Source organism: Trachymyrmex cornetzi, unplaced genomic scaffold, assembly GCF_001594075.2.
Source record: "Trachymyrmex cornetzi isolate Tcor2-1 unplaced genomic scaffold, Tcor1.1 scaffold326, whole genome shotgun sequence".
Lineage (NCBI taxonomy): Eukaryota > Metazoa > Arthropoda > Insecta > Hymenoptera > Formicidae > Trachymyrmex > Trachymyrmex cornetzi.
The window spans coordinates 598,254-609,277 of NW_017297961.1; the positions used below are offsets into that span (position 1 = coordinate 598,254).

General features: G+C 38.5%; 1 protein-coding gene across 2 annotated transcripts in view; it reads left to right on the forward strand.

Moving 5' to 3' along the window:
* The window catches only part of bent (projectin protein bent), a 221,823-nt gene that overhangs the window by 192,130 nt on the left and 18,669 nt on the right, over positions 1-11,024 (forward strand). For both annotated transcript variants that reach the window (XM_018510206.1, XM_018510207.1), the window contains 8 exons: positions 2,537-2,731; positions 2,975-3,458; positions 4,333-4,588; positions 4,766-5,100; positions 7,131-7,246; positions 7,411-7,695; positions 7,865-8,004; positions 8,191-8,454. In XM_018510206.1, the coding sequence (XP_018365708.1) occupies positions 2,537-2,731; positions 2,975-3,458; positions 4,333-4,588; positions 4,766-5,100; positions 7,131-7,246; positions 7,411-7,695; positions 7,865-8,004; positions 8,191-8,454 (2,075 nt within the window). The remainder of the gene's footprint in view (positions 1-2,536; positions 2,732-2,974; positions 3,459-4,332; positions 4,589-4,765; positions 5,101-7,130; positions 7,247-7,410; positions 7,696-7,864; positions 8,005-8,190; positions 8,455-11,024) is intronic.

An 11,024-nucleotide genomic window follows, 5' to 3' on the forward strand; every position in this document is an offset into this window, starting at 1 on the left:
TGGTGCGATTTCGGCAACCTTACCCTATTAAAATCTGTAAATAATTAATTCTTATTGCGAAAAATATTACCTCGGCCGGGAGTCGAACCCGGATCTCTTGCATATCGTGTGAGCGTCTTAAGCCTTTAGACTATCGAGGCCTTAAAAATATTACCTCGGCCGGGAGAATTGATGAATGAATTTTACTATCACGTGTGTCTTTTACTATCAGACAATACACCTAAATAATATTTACTAGAAACTTCATTCCATTCGAATGGTAAATGTAATGTTTAAAGGTAAATGTTACGTTCAAGCCCTTTGAAATAAAATTAATTTGTCTTATTGGAGAGAAAAATGCGGAAATGGAGAGGATAGTTAAGAGGGACGGTCAGACTCTCGTCTCGCAGGTATCCGCACGGAGGCGAGTACCGCGAGTCGAACGCATCCCTTTGTGCTCGCTTCGGAATATGAGTCAACGTCCCATTAGGACGCTTCAACGCCTATTTTCTACGAACGGTGGAATCATCGGTCCAAATTTCGAGTCAAGGAATCTTAATCCTTTTAACTCGGGAATGGACCACGTGCGATCTCTGAAAAGGCAAGACTTACGAACTACGAGGTCTCAGGGTTTTACAAATAGAGAATGAGAGAGAGATGTAAACTTTCTAACATTATTTATTAAAACTAATCATTATTAATAGTAACAGGTTACAAATAAAAAAAATAAAAAATAGAGAAAGATTACACATAGATAAAATTATTATTATAAATTAGGATTATTATAAAGATTATCATTATTATTATTATTATAAAAATTATCACTACGAATTAACACTGGTTACAAAAATATAAGTAAAAAATGTGTTGTAATGAGGAAGAAAATGGTATTACAATTTTCTCGGATCATGAAGGTTCATTTTATGTGTGTGAATTGTTAGAGGATGAAACTCAGGGCGAGAATCGTTTTATGTTTTTCTTTTATATTTCGCGTATAGTAGTGGAGGAAGGAGGGAAGAGGTTGAAAAAGAATTCCACCGGTATTAAATATGGATAGGCGGAATTCTGAATAAATACAGGAACACTAGAATGAGAAGGAAGAGCGGCACTACGTTATCGATTATTAAGGGTTCGTGGATAAATAAAGGAATACGGAAAAGAAACTTACTGTTGCGGTAGGCCTTGTTCTAATTGTTTGACGTCCTTGGCTTCGTAGAGCGGCTCGGTAATCGGCCCGATCTCAAGGGAATTAGGCGAGGTATTCAGTCTTGAGAAATGCACTGAACTGTTCTAGATCGACTAGCCGGATGACTGTTATAATGACTGACGGCACCGGACACAGAGTGTGTGCAGGAAGATGAGAAAATAATGAGAGCGAGTCTCGTTGTGTTACGGTTTATATAGAGAGCTTTGGAGTGTGGTCCTCTGATGAGAAGTGTTAAGTGGGAAAAATCGGGAATTCGGGTTGGAGGGATTTTTCTGTTTTTGGTATAAATTTGTGTTTCATATTCTTACTGGCGAACTATTTTCAAAATTTGCTCCGTCCGCACTCCAAGTTTCAACCCCTTGAGAACTTATTGGTGATACGTAATCACTTTCTTTAAGCTCTCTGGTCTTCGGTCACCCATTGGCGAGTTTAGTTTTCCTTTATGAAGAGAGAGAGTGTTTTGTTCATCGCTCCCCTCCGAACGACCCGGCCACGACAGTTTGAAAGCTTGCATTTCCCCTTTTTTTCTTATCTCTATTGAACGTGCGTTCTCTCGTCTAGACAGTGTTTCCTGCAACCTTTATGACCGCCAGCAAAAAATTAAAAACTATCCCTGTCCTCCCATTTCCACTTTATTGCTTTCTGTCGTCAACGAAAGAATGCTCTTGAACGCATTGTCACCTGTTTGGAATGCGACCTTCCACTCACCCAGGATTCCCGATCTGCATTTAGATATATTTTTTTATTAGAACTGAACTGAACTTTCTCGACAGGTAACTCTGTCATAAGTTTTATTACCGTAGGTTGGGTGATCCTGGGTACCTAAGTCTTTGTCGCATTCCTAAAATTGTTGGGAAGGTCTTCAATGACACACTTCCTACATTTCGGCACGCTCGCTGATTGGTGACCGTTAACCCCGCATTTTTCTTCCTCGGGCCCTGCCTCAACAATCACCTCGTTAAGTATTCACGAAACGAGGAAATCATGGAGTCCTCCCGGACGTAACAGTAAAATTACAAATCATTAACTGCGTAATTGAGGGTTAAAAATGACCACTGATTCTCGTAGTAAAATGATGGTCTTATTTTTATCAGTGTACCTTCGACAATAGTAGGTCGGGCGGACGCGCGTATTCGGCTTTCTTTAATCATTAATATCTCTTTAACTATTGAGAATTGCTAAATGGTACAGGACTTTTCGACTCAGTTTAGTCCGCTCTACCTGCTCAAGACGGGTGGGGCCATACGTTGGTGATACCCTATATAATAGAAAGTTTAATTTTAATTTTTTTGATAGAAATACTATGTAGAAATTTACATTTGGTTAACACTATCTATGTTATTACTTTAGGTTATTACGTGGAAAAGCGTGAGCGCGGCGGCGAATGGTTGAAGGTCAACAATTACCCGACACCGAATACGACATTTACCGTGCAGGATCTTCACGAAGGTTCGCGGTATGAGTTTAGAGTGAGTGCTGTTAATGAGGCTGGACCTGGAAAACCCAGCAAGCCCACTGAACCAATCATAGCCGGACATCAACGCTGTAAATATACTTCAACGAATCATAATAATATATTACAATAAATGCGATCTGAATACAAAGAATTAATTTTATTTTAAAACCTTAAATTGAATGCTTTATCTTACCACTAGCATTTATTTTAGTTTTAATATTGATTTAAATTTAATTGTTAATATTAGTTACAATTCGGAATTTTATTTTTATAAATATTGATTATTAATTTTAATTATTATCTTCTGATATTTAGTTACATTATCATTGTAGTACGTCCTGATGCGCCCGAACCGCCCAAGGCGGACAGGATCACCAAAGATTCAGTGACCCTAAGCTGGCGATCACCGCGAAGCGACGGTGGTTCAAAGATTCGAGGATACATCATCCAAAAGAAGGCCAAGGGTGATGATGATTGGTTAGATGTAAACGGTGCGCCCATACCGAGCAACGTATATACTGTGCCAAATTTGAAAGAGGGCGAGGAGTATCTCTTCAGAGTGTTTGCAGTGAACGATGTCGGCAGCAGCGACCCGAGCAGACCCAGTAATCCAATTGTCATCGAAGAACAACCTAACAAACCGGTTATGGACCTTGGTGGAGTCCGCGACATTACCGTTCGCGCCGGCGAGGACTTTTCTATTCACGTGCCTTACATTGGCTTCCCCAAACCGACCGCTACGTGGTTTGCCAATGACGTCGTTAAGGATGAAACCGATCCACGTGTGCATCAACAGCTGGCTGATGATTTTGCCAGGTGTGTGTTTTCTTTTGAGAAAACGAGAATTAAAATAAGATATAAAGTTTATTGGTTTATTAATTTACTATTTAGTAAATATAACTATAATATGATAGAAACCATTTAATAATTTATTAATTGGGAAAAAAGGACCCCGCACTATTCTTATGGGAAAATGTCTTTCAGCGGATTTGGTTTTTTGGATGTTGTAATTCTCGTCATTCTGAACAAATGTCTCAATGGGCTCATCATGATCCTATGAGCCGTTTCCGTGCTACAAGGCTTGAAAGGTCTAGATTCGGTCGAATGTATGTGCGATTGTGTCAGTAGAAGTAAGGACTATTTTTTACTTCCGTAGTATTTAATGACTCCAAACCCTCTCTGGTGTGTGTGTGTGTGTGTGTGTGTGCGTGCGTGTGCGCGCGCGCGCGCGTTTGTATGTGAAGGAGAGACTTAATCAATAACATTATTATTCATCAATAAATATATCATTTGGATGACACACACACACACACGCACGCGCGCGCGCACACACACCAGAGAGAGTTTGGAGTCATTATACTACGGAAGTAAAAAATAGTCCTTACTTCTACTGACACAATCGCACATACATTCAACCGAATCCAGACCTTTCAAGGCTTGTAGCGCGGAAACGGCTCATAGGATCATGATAAGCCCATTGAGACATTTGTTCAGAATGACGAGAACTACTACATATCCAAAAATGAGCCAAATCCACCGAAAGACATTTTCCCATAAGAATGGTGTGGGGTTCTTTCTGATCATATATGAAATGTCTAAATCTAGAATTTTTCTTTATCCCGGTAATTAACGAAGATAATAATGTTACATGTTATATTATACAATTATACTAATTGATTTTTTGCTGCAGTCTGGTAGTGAAGAATGCAAAACGTTCAGATGGAGGACAGTATAGACTCCAGTTACGCAACTCATCTGGATTTGATACAGCAACCGTTAACGTCAAGGTCCTTGATCGTCCTAGTCCACCCGAAAATCTTCGCGCGGATGAATTTGGTGGCGACGCTCTTACTCTCTTCTGGAATCCGCCCAAGGACAATGGCGGTGCTGATGTCACTAATTACGTGATCGAAAAGAAGGAACCGAAGGCCGCCACATGGTCTAAGGTGAGAAATATATCAAAATCGTTATCATGATATCTGGATAAAAGAAACTAGAGGAAGGATTAATTAAGAAAACTGGCATAGAGAGAAAAATTAATTTGAAAATAATTTTATATCAGGTTCTACAATAGAATGGCCATTCTAGAGTTTTCCAAAAATTCTAAAGAAAAAAATTTGCAGGTAAGCAGCTATGTTACGACACCGTTTGTGCGAGTCAGAAATTTGACGGTCGGTCAAGTCTACGAATTCCGGGTGATGGCGGAGAATCAGTATGATACGTCGGATCCAGCGACGACAATCGATCCCATTAAGGCGCGACATCCGTTCGATCCTCCGGGTGCACCTGGTACACCTCACGGTGTGGAGACCACCGAGGATAGCATCACCATTACCTGGACCAAACCTCGTCACGATGGTGGTTCGCCAATCCTCGGATACGTCGTCGAGAAGCGTCTTCTGAACGAAGATAAGTGGGTCAAGGCCACACCGGCTCTGGTACATGACACCACTTACAAGTGAGTAACCTATGCTACTATATGTTCTTGAAAAACATCTATAATCTTAAGGTACTACACTTGAGAATTGAAAGTATTCAGAATGACTTGAATTTGAAATTATATATTGTACTAGACATTAACACGCTTGTGCAATTATAATGAAATTGACCATTTATACTGATTGTGAGATATAAGCAATTAAAAACTGCACATTTTATGCGTGTCGTCTCTACAAAGTTCATGAAAATGTAGCGTTTATTTTTGTAGGGCCTAAATTAGTAATGAGATATTAACAAAAAACGAATATGTGATAGAGGAACTTAAAACGGACATTGTAAAGAAAAAAATCACAATTTTTTACCGTTTAGTTAAGAAAATAGAGTTACGAAAAGAATGCAATGTTTCGATTTTCTTTGGCATATTGTGGCAACTGAAGAGAGTGGTGGGGAGTAGAGAACTGACATTTGTCTGCGTTTATTTGTATTTATTTTCTTTCCGCGTGTGCGGTCTTGGACAGCATAATCGAAAGTTTTCTCTCTCGCGGGATTGAAGTATCGTCACTGAGCGCCGCGACGAAACTAAAGCTGCGTTCCGTTTCACGCATGATGCGCATGCTGCATTATTTATCCTTGTTATTCACCGAATGTTAAACAAGGATAAATGATGAATTATGTACATTATGCGTGAAACGGAACGCAGCCTAAACTTTTGGATGATATTGTCGCGAGTGTATTATTAGGTGTACAACTTTGCTTCCGCCGTTTTCCTATAGATGGCTTTAGCGGTAAGTGGTGGTCGAAATAAATAGATCATAAACGTCATACAATAAACTTGGGCATCTGTCAACATAGCCCCAAACATTAGTCGATTTGTGTCTGCATCATAAAGTTCTTCTCCATTGAAAATGTCAGTTTACGAGCCAAATTCTCGTCATTTGCGGGAGGTTTTAATTTTCTGCTTCAATATGAAGAAATCTGCGGCTGAGGCTCATCGAATGCTCTCAAATACTTATGGTACGGCCGCTATTAGTGAAAGAACGTATTGTGAGTGGTTTCAATCCTTTAAGAACGGTGATTTTGACGTCGAAAACCGGCATAGCGGTGGAAGAGAGAAGGTTTTCGAAGATGCAGAATTGGAGGCATTACTTGATCAAGATTCGTGTCAAAATCAAGAAGAATTGGTATTGGGAGTAACTCAACAAACCATTTCAAAACGCCTCAAAGCCATGGGAATGATTCAGAAGCAAGGAAGTTGGATGCCGTACGAGTTGAAGCCGAGAGATGTTGAACGGCGTTTGTTTGCTTGTGAACAGCTGTTTGAAAGGCAAAGACGGAAGGGATTTCTGCATCGCATTGTGACTGGGGACGAAAAATGGGTTCATTACGATAACCCCAAGCGCAGAAAATCATGGGGAGTTCCCGGCCATGCTTCCACGTCGACGGCCAAACCGAATATTTACGGCTCCAAGGTCATGCTCTGTATTTGGTGGGACCAGCTCGGCGTAGTGTATTATGAGCTGTTAAAACCGACTGGAACAATCACAGGCGATCGGTATCGAACGCAATTGATGTGTTTGAGCCGAGCATTGAGAGACAAACGGTCGCAATACAACGAGAGACACGATAAAGTGATTTTGCAACATGACAATGCTCGACCCCATGTTGGGAAAGTGATCAAGACATACTTGAAAACGTTGAAATGGGAAGTCCCACCCCACTCGCCGTATTCTCCAGACGTTGCTACCTCTGACTATCACTTGTTTCGATGGCATACGGTCTGGCTGACCAGCATTTCCGGTCTTATGAAGAAATAAATGATTAGATCGATTCGTGGATCGCCTCAAAAGATGACCAGTTTTTTCGACGCGGGATTCGTACGCTGCCCGATGGGAAAAAATAGTGGCCAGAGATGGACAATACTTTGAATCATAAATGACCAGTTTTTTTACAATAAAGCCTCGAATTTCGGAAAAAAAAACGGCGGAAGCAAAGTTGTACACCTAACACCTTAACAAGAAGTTTTAGCAATTCTCTTCATTGGTCTCTTAGGGTTACTGGATTGATTGAGAATCATGATTACGAGTTTCGGGTAGCTGCGGAAAATGCCGCCGGTCGCGGACCATGGAGCTCTAACTCCGACCTTATTCGCGCCAGTGCTGCACCATGTAAATATATCTTACTTAAAAATACTTTATTCTACAAATAAAAAATATATATTTTGTAATTAAAGTAAAATTATTATATATATTTAATTTAACTTTTATTGTCATTAATCGTGATTCTTCGTAAGCTGATTCAAATGTTCAACGTATCAATCTTTTTGTTACAGTCCCACCAAAGATCACGAGCGACCTTAGCATCCGCGATATGACTGTGATTGCCGGAGAACCATTCACCATTACGGTGCCTTATACGGCAAATCCCAAACCAAGACCGAATTGGTCTATCAATGGCGAAGAGGTTCTCACCGGCGAAAGAATCAAGTTCGAGACAACCGACGTAGCCTCACAGTTTATTAACAAAAAGGCAAAGAGATCAGATACCGGCACATACACGATATATCTCACAAACACTGTCGGCACGGATTCCGCCTCATGCAAGGTCCTAGTTGTCGGTAAATATCCTATTACGCATCATCTCCTTTCTTACGTTATATCCTAGATTTAAATTCTAGACAATCGTATTTAGAAAATAGCAGAATAACTTTGAAAAATTTTTACAAACTAAGTATTTTGATTTTACAAGTATGTGCAGACTATACTATAAAATTATTTCCTTTTTAGACAAACCGTCGCCACCTTTGGCGCCTTTGGATATCTCCGATATCACTCCGGAAACCTGTACATTGACGTGGAAACCGCCCTTCGATGATGGTGGTTCGCCAATCACGAATTATATAGTCGAAAAACTGGATCCGGCTGGCGTAAGTTTTGTTTAAGAAATTTAAAATAATAATCAAGAAATAATAATAAAGAAGACAATATTATTTTTTAATAATTTAATAATTTAAAAATAATAATAAAGAAGACAATATTATTTTTTTTTATAACATAAAATGTGACATTAGATAGATATTGATATCTTTATTGCTCTTTGAAATTTCTTCCAGTTTTGGGTGAAGCTTAGCAGCTTTGTGAGAAGCACGCATTACGATGTGATCGGTCTAGAGCCAAATCGCACGTACAATTTCCGCGTAAGAGCAGAGAATCAGTACGGCATATCCGATCCGTTGCAAGCTGATGAACCGATAACAGCTAAATTCCCATTCACGGTGCCGGATCCACCTGGACAACCACGAATCATCGACTGGGATACCTCGAATGCCACGGTAGTCTGGACAAGACCATTGTCCGACGGTGGTTCTCGTATCCAAGTATGTAAAAAAAAACTTATACCTATGAGATGTGAATATTATTATAAAATCTCCTATCTTAAAATTGCTATGTTACGTTGTCTGAAGCCTCTTTTCGTTGAGGCTATTAGAGGCTATTAGAGTAATAAATATCCGTTGAAATTTAGCATTAGAGGGTTTTCGGCTGACTTCGAATCCGGCCTCAAAATTTGAAAATTCAAAATGGTTGAACTAATATGACGGACGGAAATGCTAAAAGTCGTTCGATTTCGGCGAAATGTAGCGTTAGGTCTGTTCTGGTTTTCGGCGTCGCTGATTTCGAATCCGTATCCAAAATTTGAAAATTTATAATGGCTGAACCAATATGGCGGACAGAAATGCTAAAAATCTTCCGATTTCAGCGAAATGTAATATTAAAGGATTTTCAGGGATGTTAAATCCGAACGAAAATTTGAAAATAAAATCTCTCATGAAAATAAAAATCGGAGCGTAAGTCGAATGTAATGGGAGAGTAACAGAGGCGTAAACGAAACTTCTAGAAGGCAAAAATTGGAACAACAAAATGTAAAAGAAGCATTTACATTTTGATGGTTTAGTATTCGCCTTCTAGAAGTTTCGTTTACGCTTCTGTTACTCTCCCATTACATCCGATTTACGCTCCGATTTTTATTTTCATCAGGGATGTAATATTAGAAGATTTTCAAAGTCATTGATTTCGAATCCGGACCAAAAATTTGAAAATTTTTAAATGGTTGGATCAATATGGCGACCTAAAATATTAAAAATCCTCCGATTTCAGCGAAATGTAGTGTATTAAAGAATTTTCGGGGATGCTGATGCCGAATTCGAACTTAAAAAAGTGATCTCAAAAAAGGAATTATTTTCACCCGTTTTTTGGGGACCTCAATTTTTGGATTGAACTACGTGCCAAATGATACCCTCCAAGAGGATGATGCTCCAAGAGGAAAGTCCAAAGAATTGCAGCGCAAAAATCGGAATTGTTGGAAATAGCAGCGCATAAATCGAAAATATATTTTGCATAGCTATAGAACGCAATTTTGTAATTTTAATGACTTAAGGATGAATATGTCTGTTTGCTCCAAGAGGAATGTCCCCTAAGGGTTGCAGCGCAAAATTGAAATTTCTTAGAAATAGTAGATAAATCGAAGATATATGTTGCATAGTTAGGTATAATTTTATAGTTAGTTTGGTATAATTTTACAATGTTTAAGTATTTAGGGATGAATAATGGAAGATTCAGTATCAATTTTACAACGCGACACAGGTCGGTATTCATAATCGATTCTTGCATTTAAAACTGTCTTAAGTAAAGTCTTAAGATGTCATAAATCAATCCGAGATCTGTATTAGCATCTTAAGATATTATATTTAAGACAGTTTTAATATACGCGCGCGGACTATGAATACCGTCCCATGTTTAATGTTTCTTCCTTATGAACAGTCCTAGACGGAGAGGGCAGAGATTTAGAGAGACATATACAAGAGAGGATTTTTTATTGACACGGATTTCGATTCTGAATTTAAAATTTGAAATTGAAAAATGCCTGATACAATATGGCGTACGTAAAGGGTTTTTAGGTACGTTGATTCTGATTAAAAATTAAAATTTGAAGGAAAAATGATTAATAATGTTGTTTGTCGTTATTTAAAACTTGAATAAATATGTATACCGAATAATGTAAGAATAAAGTGTCATTGATTGAAATGTTTTGAAATTAAAAAAAGATTTTCTTCCGTTACAAAAAAACCAATCACAAAAATTGAAACGCAATTTTATTATTCATGTCAATTTAATATAAACTATCGTATAAATCAATTTTTAAAAATTAAGATAAATTGAGGTTGCTTGAGGTCAGCGCGCGCGTAGCACGCACTTGTGATGGGCTAATATTCGAAATTTTGCATTGTTTAAAGCTACTCGACGTCAAATAAATTCCTTGAATCTAAAAATTTCTTTCGTACTGTCGAAGTTAAAACTTTTTTCGATATTGATGTAACAATGCTAGTATATTCTACTATTATGTATTAATTACACTAGTTTACAAAAAATTTTTTTTTTAATTACTTTGGACCGGGCTACGCGTATCTTATAGATTTTTAAATGCTGAAAATGATGCCGCAAACGAAAAAATTCTAGCACGTCAGATTTCCAAAATAATTGAGGTTTAATACTTAAAAAATGGCTTTTTTTGCGATATTTGACATTTTTTGATAAAGAAGGTTAATGTTACCTTGAAATTTCGATCAGGAATCATGAATGTATTGTTCATCCCCTATAAAATGCATTTTTTTTATTTCAATACCTTCCTTTTTAGCCATGTTATGAACGATTAAAGATAAGATCTATTTCGAATATGAGAATCGCGGCAGCATCATATGCACATGTGGTAACGCTAAAATCATTTTAAAACAACAACAATGAGCGCACACACACACACACACACACACACACACACACACACACACTCGCTCACTCGCTCACTCGCTCACTCGCTCACTCGCTCACTCACTCACTCACTCACTCACTCACTCACTCACTCACTCACTCACTCACTCACTCACTCACTCAC